General features: G+C 38.6%; 1 protein-coding gene across 6 annotated transcripts in view; it reads left to right on the top strand.

Annotated features, from left to right (window-relative positions):
• The window catches only part of ENAH (ENAH actin regulator), a 102828-nt gene that overhangs the window by 28079 nt on the left and 53609 nt on the right, over window positions 1-21140 (top strand). For all 6 annotated transcript variants that reach the window (XM_076334657.1, XM_076334655.1, XM_076334660.1 and 3 more), the window contains exon 2: window positions 18604-18769. In XM_076334657.1, the coding sequence (XP_076190772.1) occupies window positions 18604-18769 (166 nt within the window). The remainder of the gene's footprint in view (window positions 1-18603; window positions 18770-21140) is intronic.

The following is a 21140-nucleotide window of genomic DNA, read 5'->3' as shown; positions in this document are numbered from 1 at the left end:
TGATTAGTATAGGTCTCTAGCTTTTTATTCCTCTCATCTATTTTTAATACTTTTAATATTTAAACCATAGAATAAAAGCCTTAATGGGCTAGAGCTGCTGTTCTGTTTGGGCTGTTTGTATTGGTGCTTTCTGGACTGAATTTATGCTTTCAATTTCATGAGAAGTATTTGCTTGCATTAGTGATTCATTGAAGAAACTTAGGTAAGAAAAGATTATCAGAAAAATTAGATACAAAGTAGTAGTAACCTGTGCACTACTTTAGGTTTAAATACTGGGCTTTCAATGTGAGATAAGGTTAAGGAGTTACACACCTTAAAGAGAAGGAGATACAATAACTGACATCTGATTATAACTAATACTAGAAAAAAGTATCTAAACATCTCTTCCAGTTTTGATAGTAATGTAATAAATGCACTCTTATTAGATCAGGGTTTTTTGATCTTATTGCTGTTTGAAAACTTTATTTTCCTGTTTTTCTAGTAAAGGAAGCCAGTAACTACTTTTCTCCCTGCCCTACAAGGAAAAAATATTTTTGTCAGAACTTTAAGGGACTTCCTGAGTAGTGCTGGTAATACCATTATGTATAAAAGACTTATACAATGGAGTTTTTTTATATAATGCATAATGTATACAATATAACATATGAAAATATAAAAATCCGTAAGCTTTTTTTTTTGAGTAATGTTGTCTGCAGATTTAGCCCACTCTGGAGTCAAATCTTGTGCCCAAATACAAATAGAAATTCACATGCAGAGGTTTGGATTTGTTGAATAATTATTTGTGCTTGTTCATGCAGATATACTTAAGAAAGGTATGAATTGTCCTGCCTGGGAAAGTTTTAAATTGAAAGGACTCGGGAAATACGATCTCTTGCTGCTATCACCAGTAGATGTGATAGTTTTTTCTAAAACTTGGTGGTAGAGGTAGGTGATATTGTAAGGGAACAGAAGTTCTTCAGGTGAACGTGGCTATATCTCTTTTACTGTAGATCTTATTGTTTAACAGATTAGCTTATTTAAGATTAATATTATTGTGAAATGGAGTTAACTTCTCAGTCTTAAAATTCAGGTTTTGTATTGAAACATGAGCATTTCCAAAGCAGAGAGAACAACTGGGGAGACAGCTGAATCGCCTAGGAATTGAGACTAGGAAACCAAGGCAAATGCAGTTTTTCACTGTTTAACTTGGTAACTGTTTTTCTGGTGTGAAGGTAGATCTCAATGACAATATTTAAGAAGCTAACAAACAAAACATCCTAAAATGGGGGAAATAAAGTATTGCAATCTTAAACAATAATTATATTGCCAAGAGGTTTGAAATACTAGAAGAGCGGCTCTCTGGAAAAACAGTGTGTAATGTCATGATACAGATGTTGATCAATTTTACAACTTTTATGAACTTGCATCATGATTTGGTCATTTCTTGTATGTGTGTGTTGTCTGCTCTGGAGTAAGACCGCTCTTTGTTTTTTTTCACAGGGTAACCATTTTTGTAGAGTTTTGATAGTAGACCTATTTCAGAGAGGCAAGATATGTTGAAAAATAGTTTTTGTTTTACTCATTGAGATGACAATTCAAATGTCCGTTTATACTAGCTACTCTGCATGGATAAAACCCCTTCAAACAAGTGTTTAGAGCCCACATCTGCATTGATACACTTCTGTTCAAGGGCTCTGTGCTTACTGCCGCTTCACTCTAGGTGCTTAATTTTTATTGCAAGAGATGCGTGAAATAGCTGACATTGAGAAAATCAAACAGCTTCTACTCGATGGTTTGTGGTGCATCTAGATCATCCCTTTTTCTAGGACAGAACATTAGATGTAATGAATGTACAAATGTTAAAGTTAATTATTAACTAGATTGAATTAGTTACTGCAATCGTCTGTTGGTGTTCAAAGTTAAAAGTGGGTCACCGAGACTCAAAATACTTTTGCAATGAATGCTAGCATTGATTTTTCATATTTCTGCTTGTGCTGTTCTTGGCTACTAGTTCGGAGAGGAAGAGTAGAACCTCCAAGCCTTTCGCTTATAGCCTCATTAATGTAAAAGTAACGTCCCTTCTGTTAGAATTACAGTAGCACATGTATTACAGGACAGAGTCATCTGAACCCTTCCACCAGCTCCTGAAAAAGGATTTTCTTTTTAAATCAAGCATGGCTACCATAAAACAGTGGTAGAATTTTTAAATCAAATCACCTTTACTACCTTGTCATCAAAATCATTAACTGATGAAGCCAAAATTCAGACTTTGGGAAGTGCAAAATTTTTTACTGTTTGTTGTTAAATAGCACTGTATGAAGGATATGCAGAGGAAGAATGATCACAGGTCTGAATGATTGTAGGTTAATTTAAGCTGCATTTAATAGAAGAGTGTGTGAAAGTGGGTTTATACCTAAGGGACTAGATTTGAAAAGACAAGTCTTATTACCTTGAGGGAAGTGTATTAGTAAAAATTGCTGAAAGAAGTGAGGAATTGGGGTTTGTGTAGGGTGGAATCAGGACTTTCTTCAAGTTAGAGGCTAAAATCTTGACTGACTTGAAGTCAAACTTGGAAGAAGGGCTTCTGAAATAGCTGTGTGAGTAACTACTTCAAGAAGGATATTACTAATAGGTAGGGTATAGGAGGAGTGAAAAAAATAATCACTCTTCTGAAAAGTGATATTCAGAGATTAAATGGTGTGGAAAAGAAATCAGAGTTATCCAAAATAAGGCTGAATTAGACTTGCCAAAAAGTAATTTGGATCAAAGAAAGGAAGGGTGAAAGAAAAATGTGCTGTTCAGTGAGTAAATGCAGTAGTTTGGCTTGAAAGTTGAATTCGTATTTTAATATAGGTGATAACTTTGACTGTGTTCAAAGGCAAATGTAAATAAACCATAACTGAAGTGGAAGCAGAATGCGTCAACTTGATGATGATAATCTCTCCCTGAATTGTGGTGGAATTTGTGCGTGGAAACCTGTGCTCAGAAAGGGGAGCAGAGCTCTACTGTAGATAGGCGTGTAAGTGGAAATTTAGTATTCCTTTGTTTTACAGATTATCATAAATGTCTATACTGACTACACAACATGAGAATGCTTATTAGATCTTCCTGTACAAGCAAGCAGTTGTAGCTGGAGTAATTTTTACAGATCAGTGTTTGCTTACTACACCATGACTGTCTTGGATTGCTTAAGAATTCACTTGTTTGGAAATAAGGACAAGATTGTCAAAAGGTGTGTTTATATTTGAAGTATTTTGTAGTACTGACTTGTTAAGAGATTTCAGAAATTCATGAATCAATCTTACACGCTTTATTGGGAGGAGAGTATGCAAGGAGCAAGGCTTACTGCACAAAAGGCTGCGTCTTTTTGTCTTGTCGACCGACCATAGGTAATTTTGCCATGATGTTTTTCACTTTTTGTTGTCTCAGAAATAATTATTGAAAATGGTAAGATTCTGTTTGACATGAATTTAGCCTAATTTTTTCTATTTAAGAGATTTCTACAACTTGTTAATTTAGTATTATCAGTTATTCTTATTTCTAATATTTCCTGGTTTTTTTTAAAGGTGATTTTTGTGTATAATAGATATCAAATCTAAAAATGTGAAGTGTATGTATTGAAAATGTGTGTGTGTGTGTGAGATAAGGAACTGGCATGAACATTAGAATGGTTTACTAAGCTGCTGTGGTAAAGTGCCAGGTTAGGAAAGTTATTTGTCTTAAGTCTTTCAAGTAGAGAAAATAGTTGCCTCTTGCATACGCTTTAGAATACATGTATTGCTTTCTAAAGAAGAATAAGATGGAGTAGAATAAATATGGCACAAGACTATAAGCTTTTAGCAGTACGTTTATTTTAGGGAACAGAAAGTGTTTCAAGATTGACTTGAGAAAATTGAGGTGTTGCTTTGTCTTTGTTGTTGCTGCTTTTTGTGAAGAATAGAAAATAGCTTTGTGCTAGGTACAGCACGCTTTTTCAGAATATAAGGATTACTAACACAATGGATACTTCTCTGGTTTTGTACTTACCTATTAAAATGTTAGTAAGCTTTTTGTTTCAGTAACTTGAAACTACCCCAGTCATTTTTCTTCTAATTTTATAATGGTTTTGGAAAATGCTAATAGTCTTTAGGAAGAATCTTTGTCATAGTCATAAGCACATCTGTAATGTTTAGTAAGTGTCATCTAGCATCATTGCTCGGAAATTAAATCACTTGAGTAGGACGCTCTCTACTTTGGAGGTGTTCACTGGGCTGGTTGGTTAGGTAGCAGAAAGGAGAATAGGATGTTTATCAGGCACTGCTGTTCAAACTAAAAACTGAGTTCAGTTTATTTAGTGGAAGGTGGCCTCCTAGGTGAGCAAGGTGCATCTGTGCTGACTTACCAGGCACAATATTTGTGAGTACTGAGGTATCTAGTTGCACAATGTTATGGTGATGAAGCTAGAGTTTTTAATTGGAGATGCAGGTTTTTTCTTTGTTTAAAAAAAGTTAATCACTTTTCAGTATCTCAGTGTTGTAAAAAGGTATGCTGACCCCTTTCTTCTGCAGTGTTTAGTAAACATTGACCGCTGTGTCAAAGAAACTGCCATCGATAAGGCTAGTATAAGTTTGTTCAGTTTTGAATTCTTCCATGGCTTTCTTGTGAACTTAATGATGAATAAATTCTGTGTCCTATGAGCTATTGCTGTGTGAAAATGCAGGCTAGTCATTGTCAGTTTTCACAGTTCTTTTTCTGGCAGGCCATAAATCAGGTGCATGTTTGAGGCATACAGAAAAAGAATGCTATTTTTTGAAATGGGCCTTTTCTTGTCCAGTGTTTCTAAATGGACTCGATGATCTTAGAGGTCTTTTCCAACCTTAATGATTCTATGATTCTAAATAGGGGAGAGGCATCTCTCTAGTGAACGTCTTCTCCAGGGAAATGAGGTGCAGGTCTCCGTGCAATCTGCACCTCTAGGGGCTGCTGCACCGCACGGCTTAATTCAGGGCCAGTTCAGAATAGCAGAATAGGTGCAGCTCATCTTACTGCTAGTTGGTAGTAGGGGTAATGTGTGATGAGACGGAGACAGGTGAGATCAAGAAGCAGTGACGCTAGTGAGGAGCAGGAGTTAGTATTGGGCTTGGTTATGGGGAGAGGTGGTCTTACCTAGAGAAGTGAGAATGGCACCTATCTGGGATGAGGGGATTTGAGGAGTCAGTCATGTTAGCCAAGGGCTGTGGAGTGAGTGAAGTGGGGGCAATTGCTAGGGCAAGAAAGCATAAAGTAGAGGAGGGAGGGAGACAGGAGGGAGGGAGACAGGAGGGAGGAGGTGAAAGAGTGGGGTGGTTGCCGCAGGTAGCACAGTAGACATGAAAAGGGAAAGCTTTGGATGAGGACAGAAGGAAGAGAAAGATAAAATCATAGAATAGTTTGGGTTGGAAGGGACCTCTAAAGGTCATCTAGTCCAACCCCCCTGCCGTGGGCAGGGACATCTTCAACTAGATCAGGTTGCTCAGCGCCCCGTCCAACCTGACCTTGAATGTTTCCAGGGATGAGGCATCCACCACCTCTCTGGGCAACCTGTGCCAGTGTTTCACCGCCCTCAGCATAAAAAATTTCCTCCTTATATCTAGTCTAAATCTACCACCCTTTAGTTTAAAGCCATTCCCCCTTGTCCTGTCACAAGAGGCCCTGCTAAAAAGTTTGCCCCCATCTTTTTTATAAGCCCCCTTTAAGTACTGATAGGCTGCAATAAGGTCTCCCCAAAGCCTTCTCTTCTCTAGGCTGAACAACCCCAGCTCTCTCAGCCTTTCTTCATAGGAGAGGTATTCCATCCCTCTCATCATTTTCGTGGCCCTCTTCTGGACCCGCTCCAACAGGTCCATGTCTTTCTTATGCTGAGGGCTCCAGAGCTGGACGCAGTACTCCAGGTGGGGTCTCACCAGAGCAGAGTAGAGGGGCAGAATCACCTCCCTCGACCTGCTGGTCATGCTTCTTTGGATAGAATCATAGAATCATAGAATCATAGAATCATAGAATCATTGAGGTTGGAAGAGACCTCTAAGATCATCGAGTCCAACCGTCAACCCAACACAGCAGCCCAGGATACGGTTGGCCTTCTGGGCTGTGAGCGCACATTGCCGGCTCATGTCCAGCTTTTCATCCACCAGTACCCCCAAGTCCTTGTGCAAAGAGCTTTGGCATACAGGAAAGCTCCACTGATCTAATCAGTCTTCTCTTGGAGGAAGGAGGTGAGTAATACCATGATCAGCCTTGACAGGTGTTTGTCTCATCTTTTCTGAAAAAGAATCTCAAGTGAAAGGGGATTTTAGCAACTCCTTTGTTAACTGTTCTGGAGCATAACTACTGTTATAATTAACTTCTTCTAATGTTTGACCAAAATTTATTCTTAAAGCTTTTTTCTTCTTCCTTTTCCTGTACATGGAAAACAATTTGTCACCTGCTTTTTTTATAACCACATTTTACTTTTTCTGCCTTACTCCAGTGGGAGTATTGATTTTAAGTCCCGTCTATGCATCTGCCGGGTGCTTGAAAAAAGTGGGGGGGTGAGGGGGCCCATTAGGATTATATAAGTATTGCATATAAGATGTTTGGAGTAATCCTTCCACTTTACTCCGAGCAGTGTCTCGGTTGAAGTAATGTGCTCAAATTTCTCTGTCTCACTTCACTATACCTGTAATAGTTTCACGGTGTATTGTGGTTTTCTTAATAGTAGAAAGAATGATGACTCTTTACCAAATCCTTGAGTTCGATGGTTTTTGTCTTGCTCTCCCTTATTCCATCCATAGTTGAGAACTGTAATGTTTTGATTTTCTTTTGCAATCAAATTCAGTGAGTTACTCCGCTAATCATAACAATCTAAAATAGCTTAGTAAAATGCTATTTTAAATATTCAGACTTTTATTTTGTAGTACAGGTCAGCGATATAAATACTATGTAGTTTATTTAAACCTCTTACTTTTAGACGCTGAACACTAGAACTACTACTAGTGTTTAAGATCTTTATAGGCTACAGAAGGAGAGGCTGGTTGAAACTTCAAGTGTGAAATGCATGATGTTATTTTTAGGCAGAACATTCCAATAAAATGAGGTGCTAAGGCAGTTATTGTCATGAATAAGGTACTAATGATATGTCTGCAAATCAGTGGGACCTTCTCAAAGGAATTTTATTTCTTCTAGAACCATAGAATGACTTAGTCAAGGTGGGAATTCTTGGAGTTCATCTGCTCCTGTCCCCTGCTCAGAAGGGGCCATCCTCTAAGTTAAGTCAGCTTGCTTGGGGTCTTGTCCAGCTGAATTTTGCAGTCTCCCAGGGAGGAGTTTGCACAGCTCCTCTGGGCAGCTTGTCCCAGTGTTTAACTGCTCTCTTGGTGTAACTTTTTCTTACCTGGTTGAAAGCTCCTTTCATGCAACTTTCGACCGCTACCTCTCATCCTTCTCTTGTGCACTTTTGAGAAGTTTCTGGCTCTGTATTCTCTGTAATGATCTATTGAGTAGTTGAGAATGGCAGTTATGTTCCTGCCTTAGCTTAAGGCTGAACAAACACAGCTGTCTCAGCCTCTCCTCATGCATGTTTTTCTCTAGCCCCCTTAATGGTTTTCTGTTTGTTTTGCTCCAATTTGTCAAAGTCTTTCTTCCTACTGGGGAGCCCAAAACTGGGCACAAGATGCCAGATATGGTCTGAATAGAGGGGAATAATCACCTTCTGCAGCAAGGTGGTTATTTTGTCCCAGGTGCAAGTTTTTGCTCTTGCCTTCAGATTTCTTGAGGTTTCTGTCAGCTGGTTTCTCCAACCTGCTGAGACTCCTCTGAACAGTAGCTCTACTGTCCAGCATATCCATCTATCCCAATTTAGGGAAAGCCATCCACAGACTTGCTGAAGTTGCATTCCATCCCATTTTCCTGGTCATTAACAAGGACATTAAACAGTATCAGAGCTGGTATTGACCCCTGAGAAATTCACCAGTAGTTGCTTACTAGTTAGATGTCAAACTGCTTACTGCAACCCTTTGAGTCTCTGGCTCCCCGAACCTTGGTTCTTGCACTGCTGGAAGATGGTCATGACATTTCCCTTTTTCCAACTCTCAGGAACTTCTCTTAATCACCTTGTGAAGGCGTTAGTGGCCTCACGATGTCACCACCTAGCTACCTCTACCCTCGTTGGGAGCATACTGTTCAATTCAATAGACTTTCTGTATCCAATTTGTCTGACTGGGGCCCCTAACTTAATTTTCCTCTATCGCAGGTAGTACTCCAGTACTCATGCAGACCTGGGAAGTCTGAGAACAAAACTTGCCAGCAGAGACCGAGGCAAATACATGTACCCTTTTCTGTGTCCTTTGGTGCTAAACAACCTGTTTCATTTCTGCAGTGGACCCACATTTTCCTTGATTAATTCATGTTAATGTCAACTCGGTGTTTAAAAACAAGTGCTCAATTAACAAAATATGATTTTTACTTTCATATTTTTAGGTGAAATTAAGTAATAGAAAGACACTTCATACAAGAATCTTTCTTGTAATGAACTGTGAATTGCATATTCATATATTAACACTGGGGCTATAGTGTCTCAATCAAAGATCAGCCATGTTCCCTTTACACAGCTCTCTACATCAGAAGCAGCCATTATATTAAATAGGTAATGTAAAAATGCTACTATCTTGTTATTCCAGGGGGAGTTGGGCATTCTTTATCTGAAAGTAAAATGAGTTACATGATCCGCAGCGATGGTAATGTAATGACGGATTCTGTTGCAGCGTGCCTTTGGGAACTCAGATTGCCCGGGGAATCTGGACTCTGAAAGCTGTGATTTGTACCATGTGTCAAAAGCTTAAGAAATAACATAATAAGGTCACTTTTTGTTAAAATACATACAGAAGATAGGAAATGTATGTTAAGTGGTTTTTCACAGGAAATAGTCAACTGCCAGTCTAGTTGCTGAAGATATGTTGTTTTTCATGCCCACTTAAAAAGGCTTTCCACAGTATGACTGGGCTCAGATTCATGGAATTGTAGCAAGGAAAGCAACAAGCCATCAAAAAGAGACTATTTATAGGAAAGAAGTAATGTATCTGGCTAGCTTTTGGACCTGGTCTTTAAGACTTTTAAGTTAGAAGATTTGAACTTTTAAATCTGTCATGATTGTTCCTATTCAGTAAAGGTATTGATTTTATGGCTGTTAGCTTTGTTCAATTACAGCGTACCCTGGTGCTTACAAATTGGTTCATTCCCAGATTGTGCTGTAGAGCTTGTCTTCCATTAGCTTTGTCAAAAGGTAGACAAACCAAGAAACTGATTTTTGATAAAAGTCTGCCTTGAGATGGATGAAAGATCATGGTAGGAGTCTTCTGCTCCTGTTTTACTGCTGAGTAAAATCGCTATTCAGGCAGTATTAACCTTACTGTGGCAAAACCTTTGGCTTGCAACGCCACTGTATCGAATCTGCATTGAGGAAACGTAATCTATTTAAATTACTGCATAGATTCTGCATAACCTTTTAGTGTAAGTAAAGTAGTAAATGCCCTTGAGAAATGTGTTTGAAGAATTAGTGGAAAAATGGATTTGATTATAACAATGCAGTATTTTCAGGAAAAATATCTGGATAAATTACCAAAAATGCCATGTCTAAAAGAACACCCTGTGTAAGAGGATAAAAGAAAACAAGAATGAGTGCATGGAGGAAGCGTAAACTGAATTATCTTATTTCATGGTTCTATGGAGTCTAAATGTAAGACTTTTTAACCAGTATAAAAATAATGGCTAAAAAGATTTCTGCCCCCCCCCCCCCCCCCCCCCCCCCCCGCAGTGCAATTGCATTATAATGAAATAGCCAGCCACTGTGTAGTTCTGATTTTTTTTTTTTTCAAAACATCTGTTGGAAACATCTATTGAAAAAAATCTTCATGATCCTTTATAGGATGAAAAATCTAGAAAATTCTAGAAGAAGCTGGGAAAATACTGCTTTTGTCATTTGCAGGTTACTTCATTGAAAATCTTCTCTCAAAGCTAAATAATGAAGGCTACTAATAAAGTCTTTCGATGAAGTTATCACTAGGTTTACATACAAGGCAAGGACCAAATCTTGTGTATAAATTTCCAGTATATCCAAGCTCTTCTCCATCTCATAACTTGGAATTTTAAGTGAACCTGTTTTTTTTTTTTTGACAGTAAAGTTTGGACAAACTTTATAATGTCTGAATGTTCAAAGTAAATTCTTCACTGAGATTTAAAACCTCACATTCTGTTTTAAGCATCCAAAGTATTGTCTGTACCAAGGCTGAGCATGCTTTTTGGACACGTATAATATTCTAGTGCTGCATTTTTTTCAATCCAAATCAGCTATAAGGAAAACCTTGAACCTGAAGTGCAAGCTGTGAAAAACTGTTTCTCTTAACAGACACAAAAATAGATAAATATCTGGATAGTACAGTAATACAAACAAGTAAAGGGAAAAAAAATCAAGGTTAGCAGGTAACCTATGGAAAATTAAGTGATGGAGATGAAGTCCTGAGTTGGATCATGGTTTTTTAGATAATAGTTTTGAGCATCTCTGGTTTTACAGAAGGAAATGCGTACTATGGATGCTAAAAGTTAAGAATTTTACTCTTTCTTTTTAAAAAAAACAAGACAGCAAATGGTCATTCCTTTTTGTCTGCTGAGGTAATTGCTTAAAAAAACACACCTTCCTTTGTCTATTAAATGACTTTAATTTCTGTTCCTGTTTGAAAACTGATACCTGGTTTAAGGTAATCATACAATCTCTTTAGTTTAAGATTTGAGAAATTACTTCTTGTACTGGTTGAATAGTTCCTTGCCTGAAATGTATACATGCTAGGTACCTTTAATGTCATCTTCAGTTTGAGATGAAACTTGGAAGGTTGACTTCAGAGAGTATTTATGAATTTAAGTTTAGGATGGAGATTGTGACTAAAGATTAGTCACGTATGTAGAATAATATGTAATAATATATTAATATTATAGCATATTATATTATTGCATATTATATACACAGTTAGCCATTGTTAATATAACTAGATTCATGCTATTCAAAATCCATGGTTTTCAGTCTGCTATTATTAATTCCTATCAATCCTTTGTTTTTATTGAGGTTCATCTTTGTAGTGTGGCTATTTCTTGGTTTGACTGTCGTCATATTCTCTTAGATATCCCTGATTCCCTTTGAGTGTGAATAGATTAGGGATTAGCACTTATTGACGTCAAATTGCTCTGAAGTCCGCCTATCACTTTGTTACAATGGACCACCAATACAACACCAGTTAATATGCTAAGATGGTTCAAAACTTTACAGTACTCTTCCTCTATTGAAATGTTCATGTAACTTCAGTGGCTTTTGCCACTCTTTGCACTGTCTGTGGCTAGAACCCATTCTCTCTTCCAATTTCTCAGGTCTCCCATCCAGATTGTTTCAGCTTATGTGCTTTCTCTAAGTGTTATTGTCCATTTGAAAAACAATTTATAGAGAAATCTTAAGATGATGAGTATTTCTAGAAGAGTATTCTAGATTGTGAGCGTTTCAGTCTGACTCCAGCATGCATTTTCAAACTGAAAGAACAATTCTTAATGAAAAGAATAGGTGAATTTTTCTGTGAATCAGCATATGACAAACCTAGAGACAATATTGAATTGCCAACTCAAAATTACTGTGTCCATTGTATGAAATACTCTTATGTTAAATATGGCATGTGAAACAATGTTAAGAAAAAAATTTCCAGGGTTATAAATTGGTAATTCTATGTGAAAAGTAGACTTTCATTTGACATCAAGCTGTTGTTGTAAATAATATTTCTTTTTCTGCCTGAGTGCCCTGCAATGATTTCCTTCACCTGTTTGATATTCACCTGCTGCTATGGAGCAAGCTAAAACTGCAAAATTGTGAAGGAACAGATTTATAGCAACAAGATAAATTTATTCTGTAAATTGCACTTGCTTCAAGAGCAGACTGCTCTTAAATTAATGTTAAATGCTTTTATACATGAGATGAAAAGCAATTTTCTTTCAGTGGAAGGTGCTCATTGAGCAAAGAAAGTTTAGCTTCAAGAAACTGTGTACCAACTAAAACTCTGGAATGGAGTGTTGCAGAATTCTGTGTCAAAAGCAAAGCACCTTTCCTTTGCCGGCTATTAATCCCAGTGTTTAGATTCAGTTTCCCCTGCTCCTCAGCAGTAGTAGTTTTATTTCCAGTTGGGACTTTCCCATACAGGATTTCCCTCTGGTTTCTGATGTTGCAGCTAATCTGTATTTTGAGTAGTTCACGAGAAGAAAAAGTGGGAGAGATGAATGAATCTCTCAGTTATCAGAGATGAGAAAGTGGGAGAGATGAATGAATCTCTCAGTTATCAATCAAAAGTTTTCTAGGCACAGGCAAGTACTAACTCATTAGCAGGAGAGCTGTTAGTGAAGCAATCTGGAACTACTCCCTCCGCATTCACCCTCCATTTGAACAGCAGCTCTTGTTTGAGTTTGACCTGCTGGAAGAAATCAACAACCGCTCTTGTCCTCGGGGGGGTTATAGTGTCAGAAGAAGAATCTGGCTGAAAACCAGTCAGATAAGTCAGCTGGTTGTCTCAATTTAGTCTTATTCTAAAACCTGGATAGCAACTAAATTCTGTACTAGCTGAAGTGTTGGAGTGGGCGAGCCACATCATTTGAAGCTGGATGCAAGTGGCATAGCACAGCGTAGTTCCTTCTGCTGCACCAAGCACGTAATGTTCCCTTGCAGCAGCATATTCGGCTAGGTTTTAGTAATGCAGCAAAAGTTGAGGTTCTTACCTTTCATCTGAGGATGAGTTACAGAGAAAATTAATTTATTTTAAGAACTACTATGTTAACTGTTGCTGAGCCCAAATGGATTATATTTTTTCATGATGTCCTGTTGGTGGCGTGGATGCCGGTCTAGTTGGCAGGAGGAGATGGTAACTGTTATACTCAGCTTCCTCTGAGATTTGCTTTCGGCTAAAGTGCTAAAGTTCAGAAAATGAGTAAAATTAAAGCAGTGGATTACGAGTTAAAAACTTAAGTGACCCAAAGTTCTGCTCTACCCACTCACATCCCCCCCCAACAAATCCAAACCCCTTCCCCTACTCCCCCCCCCCAAAAAAAAAAAAATTAATGTATGTAGTTGAGTTCAGTCTGGTTCTCAGCAGACCATAATGTGAGGAGCATATTTGAGGGCATTGGAAACATCCTTATGTTAACTTTAAGATACTAACAAGTAGCTTAACTACTGAGTTAAGCCAAATGAGCAGCTTAGAATACATGACAACTTTGTCTACAAAGTGTCTGTTTTAGTTAATAGAAAGTAGTGGTATAGTACACGGTATGTTGTGGGGTTTTTTTTTGTTGTTGTTGGTTGTTTTTGGTTTTTTTAATAGTGAAGCGGGAAGCACATTTTCACTGTGATGTGCCAGTCAGGGTTCAGGAACAAGCAGGGAAAATCATCTTACAAAACACCACTGCCAAGATATAAAATTTGATATCTGGACCAGCATTTAGCTGCTTTTTAGAAATGTGTATTTTAAGATGTTAGTATTGGAAATGTTTGAAGTTTCTTTCTAGCTTTGTGCCACATGGTTTGAAAATCCTAAACAGGCGTTTGATGAATCAGCGTCTCTTTCCATTCCTCTGCCCCACAAAGACTGCACATTTAAGAACATGTTGTTATGTTTCTGTAAATTGAGAACATAGCAAAAAACCCCTGAATCACCAGAAGAAGTGATAGTGGGATATGATTTTCAAAAAACCTCATTGTTACATCACTGACAAAAATACTAAAGGTTGAGAATCAGAGCAATTACAGCTCTTCCTTGCTCTTGTTAGTATATTTAAATGATCTTTTCTGTGTCTGCAATCGTGCTGTTTTCCATATGAGTTTGATCATTTAAATCTGTTTATCCTTTTTAGTTCTTGAGAGAGGAAAACCAATGATCCACTTTTTGGGGAGAGGAGAAAAAAAAAGGCTTAGGTCAGCAGACTCTGCATTGGTGTCACTGTGCACTGAGCTTAAGAACTTGGGATGTGAAAGAATGAACAGATTCCATCTGGGCGAAAGAATGATGTCTGTTAGGGTTCAGTTTGCTATGGTTTTTGAGCTTTCTGTATGATCTCATCACTGGAGGAGGAAAGTGTATTCTCCCATAAGAATAATCTCATACTTATGATTCATTACTACTGTGGTTATTTGTGTGAGCCTTTTGAGTGCCAGACCTCCCCCCACTCTTCCACCCCAAATAAAAAACAACCACCCTGTCTTTGGCTTTATATGGTATTGCTGTAGGTGGACTTATCCAGAATAATGGTTGGCTTTAACAATCAGAGCCTTACATCTTTGTCTAGAGAAGAACTCCTCCTAAAATATATTTATCCAACTATTTATCAAGCTTTACATTTTGGGAAGAGAGCTTGTACACCTTGTTTCCTAAGTTTTGGTAAGCACTGTTTTGCGTGAATGTTCCCTTTTATGAATGTTCCTTTTTTCTGCATATAATTTCATATACTTAGTTTGGTAAGTTTACTTGGGAACAGAAAATTTCTTAATTTTTCTTAGTTAATATTTAGATTGTCACTTTAGTTCCCCAACCTACTGCCCTAATAAGTTAGCAATCAGTTCTTTGAGCAGCTGTGCCTTTGGCAGTAGCATTTGAAGCTGGAGATGGATCCCTTTGCTCATTCTCTCTCATCCCCTAATGAGCTCTCATGTTGGGAAGCTGCAGGCTAATCCAAGTGTAATGGTTTCTGGAACCATTACACCAGTACAGCACACCAGAAAAAGGAAAATTTGTAGATAGGCAAGTAAACCCTGTAGGATGCTTTTGAAGGTCTAATGATATGGCAAATAGATGAAGACCCTTTTCCTTTTCTCTTGCAATATGAATGTAGACAATTTGTTTATTTCCCACTAGTGCTAAAGTAACCTGTCTGTAAAAGGAAAAAGAAAAAAAAAAAAGGGCGTGTTTGATGAGACCAAAGTGATTCTGGTGCACTGAATGAAATAAATCATCTTCTTGCATGTTACCGTCAGTTCCTGCAGTCTAAGGGACGTGTACTGCAGAAAACCCCGTGGAGTGTGAAGAGTTTATGTATAAATCCTGAGATCACTGAAGACCTGTCTCCTGCTAGAAGTACAGCAGGGAAGTGTAATAAGCTTGAAGAGTAAGAAATATGGTAAATGACACTGTTCTGATTCGCTTAGCTCCTGCTCCTTTGAACTGAAGTTTAAGTTCATATATAGTAGAGGAATACAGAGGGCACTGGCTCAGGTTCTAGTAACAGTCTGTATGTTAAACTCAGCATTTTCCTAGGAAAAGGTGGATCATGGAAAGAAAACTAAACGTTGTTTTTCATTAGACCTGTCAAAGATAGTCATGAGCTAATAGCATGGATTTTCAATTTGGTGTAGCCCTTTGAGGTTAGTGGAGTTCAGGTATGCATCTTATTTCTGAAAAGTCTCAAAATTTTTTTTGAGACTTATGGTGTCTAATTGCTGTAATATACTATATACTATACTCAAATATTAAACTATCAAATGGTCATTAAAGAGCAGACATAAAAATTCCTCTTTGCTAAAGCTTCTGCCTCCATGCTTTTCTTCAAAACAAAGTAATCACTTCAGAGTGCAGAACTTTCTACTAAGAGAAAGAAATTGAATTAATCTCCCCTATGTCTAGTAATGTACAGTTATTGAACCCTGGAAAAAGGCTAGCACACCATGATGATTTAATTTGTTTCTGATAGAGATAGCTTCATTTTTCCATTTTACTGCTGCAGTCTGATAAACAAAGTAGTGGGTGGTGGGAACTGTTGGCAGGAGGGGAGTATGTCACCTTCAGATTGGTACCTGGATATGAAAATTATAGACCTGGAACATTAAAATTTTAGTTACAGGATTTGTGTGAAATGAAGGCAGAAGGCTTATTGTGTAATGATTGAATAGGTCAACTGGAAATTGTTTGTATTTGTCATTTTTTTAAAGTATGTGAATCATCTTGTACCTTTATATGGTTAAGAATAATCCCCTGCTATTAAGGAAATTAAAGAATTTTATATTTTAAATGGAGCATGAAATATTTGAGATCTAGACTTGTGTAATATTTCCAGTTATAAGGCATAGCCTGAGAAGTGGAACTAAAAATAGTTTAACAGTTGTTTAAAAAAAGCTAGAAATTCTACTCAAGGTCATCTTATTTGCACTTATGAATTGTGCCACTTGAATACCAAATAGGTCTAAAATGAGTATGTTTTTATTCTTGTTATGTTAAATAAAATCTTGTAAAACCAGAGCTTTTATAAAAACTTAGGCCTGTGGAAGGACCATGGCAGGGCAAAAAAGAGTGAGAATGCTCTGAATAATGTCTGAACTCGATGGTCTGTCCTATTAATTAAGTGTTCTGATCACTGTACCATTACTCAGTCGTTCTCTGGTTCTACCTTTGTTGTAATTGGAACATATTAGCTTATACTCATAGTCTCAATTTTTAATAGAATCAAAATGATTTTTTTATCTGTCTGACACATGATTGAGATGAAGTTATTTTTTTGGCAAGAACCTTGCAAACCACATGGTTCTGCTTCCAAATCAGTATCTAGGTCCTGTCACCTATGGTTTGTCATGTCTGTGATAGATCCAAATTCAAATGTAGCAAAAATTTGTTTGGGGTTCAGAAATTTTACAGAAGTTTTCTGTAATAACTGTTATGCATTTTAGAAAAAACACTACTGTTTGTTCTGTACTTTGTGAACAGTACAGAATGTTTCTAGGTTTGAACTTTAAGATAGTTGTGTGCCAAAATACTCTAAAAATAAAGAAATTCAGTAGGTTCTTGCATTGTTGTCTTCTCAGATGAGGGAACCTTCTTATTTACCTGTGGCATGTTTTTAATGGGACTGTGAAACACCTGAAACTTTTAACTAATTTTATTTTCTTTGTATCTAATCTTTCTTCTTGGAACAGATGTGGTCCTTTCAGTCAAAACTGTAATCTAGAAGATGACCTATGCTTAGAAAAGAAGCACTGTATACACACATATTATAATTTTACCATCCCTATATTGAACTAATTTCTGGCTAGGAAAAGGGTGGTCTAATTAGAGGCTGTTATCCCATTCTGATCTAGTTGTTGAATAGGTGATGAGACTAGAACACGTGCATTTTTAAAATTAAGAATACATTTCCTCATCTGATCTTGAATCTCTCGCATGCATAAGAGACATGATCTCAGTATTCGCTCTTCTCCCCCAGCCTTGAAAAGCATCCCAGTGTTGAGAGCTTTTCTAATTGTTGGAGTGTCACGGAAAGTGTGATAGAAATTGATGCAATGTTTTCTCAAAAATGTCAGTATTGAAAGTTAACAAAACAGCTGGACACACTGCTGAATTTTCTTGTGCTGGGAGATGGAAATAAGATATTGGGAAATTCAGCATGGTCTTTAAAAAAAACAAAAAACAACAAACAACCAAGAACAACACAACAAAAACCCCAAAAGACACCCCACCCCCCCCAACCAACCAGCCAATAAAAACCCATGGAAAAAACCCAAGAAAGACTGGGGGGGACTCATCTTCTCCCTCCTTCATAAAATATGAAGAAATATTTCATTACTTTCCTTTTATAATTTATGAAGAATGCATGTCTCTTCAGCCTTCTCAGTTTTCCGAATGGCAGGCCACATTCCTTGCAAGCCACGCATCATGTGCTTTCTATAATGTTGGATGTGCTGGAGTGGTATGTTCAGAGAATTTGACTTACTGATAAGAAATCATTCCTTTCTATTTTTATTTCCTGTCTGCATCTGGACATTTCCCGTAAAGACAACTTGCGTAGTATCACCCACTCCTCTCCTAATAAATAGTGTGTTTATGGTATGTTCTGCTTTCTTGTGTTTCTAATATGATGACATTCATGTTATACTCCCTTTTAACTTTAGGCTGTACCTTAGCTTCCAGATGAGTGCCATAATCAGGATTAGCTACTGATGAAATTGTGCTTTTCAGTAATCAATAGAACTTTTTCTCAGGGAGAAAAATGTTACATCTAGGTGTCAACTGTTGTAAAATATGTCGAAACCAAAAAGCATTTCATTTATGAGTAGGTGAATTTTTTGTGCTGAACTTTATCCTGTGTATGTGTTTTCTTCTATATATGTTAAAAGGAGCAAGGGCCTTCCAATCCTCATTTCTCGTAGAAGTAATTGCCACTGGAAAATGTAAGCTGTACAAAGCTAGTGCAACTCCAGATTCTTTGTTCTCTAGTCTTTGCAGAAAACTTTATGTGGTTATGGCATTTAATTAAACTTCATGGTCGGTGGTGAGGAGAAAGGGGTGGGGGAAAATGTGCAAGGGGAAAAAGTGCAAAAAAAAAAAGTAAATCTATTCTTGATCTCTTTGATTAGTAGTTAGGTGTGTTTGTCTTGACCACAACTTTTCAGAACGAACACCTTTAAGCAAAAGTCAAAGTGCTAGCGGTTTTGTATTTTGGAAGGTGGATGTTTCAGCAAGTTAAAGTAATACTCCTTGCAAGATTTTCAGTTTAAAAAAAAAAAGTTAACCAAAAAGATGATAATTTGCCATAAGTAATTTTATGTTCTACTCTAAAATACTTGTATTTTAACAGTGAACAGAGTATCTGCCAAGCACGAGCTGCTGTAATGGTCTACGATGATGCCAATAAGAAATGGGTACCAGCTGGTGGATCAACTGGATTCAGCAGAGTTCATATATATCATCACACAGGCAACAACACATTCAGAGTAGTGGGCAGGAAGATTCAGGATCATCAGGTAAGCGAATCTGAAAATTTGGAATAGGACTCTGTTGTGGTTTAACCCCAGCTGGCAACTAAGCACCACACAGCCCCTTGCTTACTCCCCCCCCGCCCCCCCTGGTGAGATGGGGGAGAGAATCAGAAGAGTAAAAGTCTGAAAACTCGTGGGTTAAGATAAAGACAGTTTAATAGGTAAAGCAAAAGCCGTGCACACAAGCAAAGCAAAACAAGGAATTCATTCCCTACTTCCCATGGGCAGGCAGGTGTTCAGCCATCTCCAGGAAAGCAGGGCTCCATCACGCGTGACGGTTACTTGGGAAGACAAACGCCATAACTCCGAATGTCCCCCCCCTTCCTTCTTCTTCCCCCAGCTTTATATGCTGAGCATGACATTGCATGGTGTGGGATATCCCTTTGGTCCTTTGGGGTCAGCTGTCCTGGCTGTGTCTCCTCCCAACTCCTTGTGCCCCCCCAGCCTGCTCGCTGGTGGGGTGGTGTGAGAAGCAGAAAAGGCCTTGACTCTGTGTCAGCCCTGCTCAGCAGTAACGAAAACATCCCTGTGTGATCAACACTGTTTCCAGCACAAATCCAAAACACAGCCCCATACTAGCTACTGTGAAGAAAATTAACTTTACCCCAGCCAAAACCAGCACATTCTCCACCCCTTATTCCATACCATTGACGTCATGCTCAGGTCCCACACTACCCAATACATCCTCATTAACCACCACCCCCTTTCCCATCCTTTGATACAATACACAGGTATCATTCCCTTAGTCTATGGACCAACCCTGAAAAATGTCCACAAAATGCCCATTGAGTTCATTTAGTCCTTGACTTTGGGCTCCATCTGTTATGGTGGTCACTCGGGAGGTGGTGTGTTCTGTGGAGTTTTTGGGCACCAAAGCCAGCTCAGGTCAGGTCACTGCTGCACTGGCACTGCTTCTTCCTCCATTGGTTCGGGTGGTTCCTGCTGTAGTAATTTCTATAACATGCAACTCAAATCCTGGGTTACAACAATTTAAAGGTATTTCCATTACAATCTCCACCCCTGGTCCCTTTGGGCCAGGTTATAGCGTTTAACGTTGCAGTGAACTCCTCCCCTTGCCCCGGCTCTGGCTTGGACTTATCCACAGACTGCTCCAAGTGGAGCCTTACCTATGAGCCACAGTCTCTCCAGGGGTATAACCTGCTGCGGCATAGACTTATCCACAGCCACAGTTGCTTTGAGGAGCACCTGTTCCAGCCTTCTCCATGGGTCACAATGCCTTCAGAGATACACCTTCTCCAGCGTGGCCTTACCCACAGCCACGGTCCCTTCAGAAGTAAACCTGCTCCAACATGGCCTTACCCATGGCTGCAGTCCCTCCAGGGCTGTACCTGCTCTGTCGTGGGCCTATCCATGGCCACATGCTTTGAGGTGCTCCAGCGTGACCTCGTGCACAGCCACTGATGCTTCAAGGTGTACCTGCTGCAGCATGGCCTTATCCACAGCCACAGATGCTTCGAGGTGTACCTTCTCCAGCATGGACTTATCCTTGGGCCACAATCCCTTCAGAGGTCTACCTGCTGCGGCACAACATGACCACGGCCACAGACGCTTCGGGGTGTCCTGCTCCCACGTGGACTCATCCACAGGTCACAGTCCCTTTGACTCGAGTTCACACTGGAGTTCCAGCCTGTCCAGTACGGCAGCACAGAAACAGCAGGGATGCCCTGGCCATCTGCCAGCCCAGGTGCACGGCCATTGCTCTTGCCAAAATGTTCCCAGGCACAGTAGACTAAGATGATAAGCAGTCGTACCTCTGCCCCAGAGAACTTCTCTTCCCCTTAAGCTGTTCTTGTGATTGTTTTTAACATTAAGAAGTAGGTCTTCAGTAAAATTATGGGAACTGTAAATAAAAAATTTACTTTTATTTTGAACTGAAGTAGCAAAAGCTTATTTTGGCTTTTTCCCCATAAACTAAGCACTTTATATACGTCCAAGGCGATATCCTTGTGGGCTCTTTACCATTCCTTCCTACAGACAGATATAAAAGCTAGTGGTGTACACAGAAGTCATTGGATTCTCTTTAAGGCAAAGTGTCAGCCTAAGAACTTTTCTTCTTCCCTACTCTCTGCTCTTAGCTGCAGTCTACGTAGGTACCAACAGTTCTCTTGTAGCTCTTCCCATATTATGAAAAGTTGGATGCATGATTTCTCATTTTCTCAGATCAGTTCATTCAAAAAAAACCTTCTGACATTTGGTAATGCTGATCATCTACCACTTTGAGAGGTTGAGAAGGAGCAACAAGGATTACATCTTAATTTCCTTGATGAAGATGTTATTAGATCTTGATTAAATGGCAAACTTAGCACTCTGTCTTGAAATATGCTCTGCCTTGTGA

The sequence above is a fragment of the Aptenodytes patagonicus genome, chromosome 3, assembly GCF_965638725.1.
Source record: "Aptenodytes patagonicus chromosome 3, bAptPat1.pri.cur, whole genome shotgun sequence".
Lineage (NCBI taxonomy): Eukaryota > Metazoa > Chordata > Aves > Sphenisciformes > Spheniscidae > Aptenodytes > Aptenodytes patagonicus.
The sequence above is the reverse complement of the archived record's forward strand: the minus strand, read 5'-3'. Positions and strand labels throughout refer to the sequence as shown.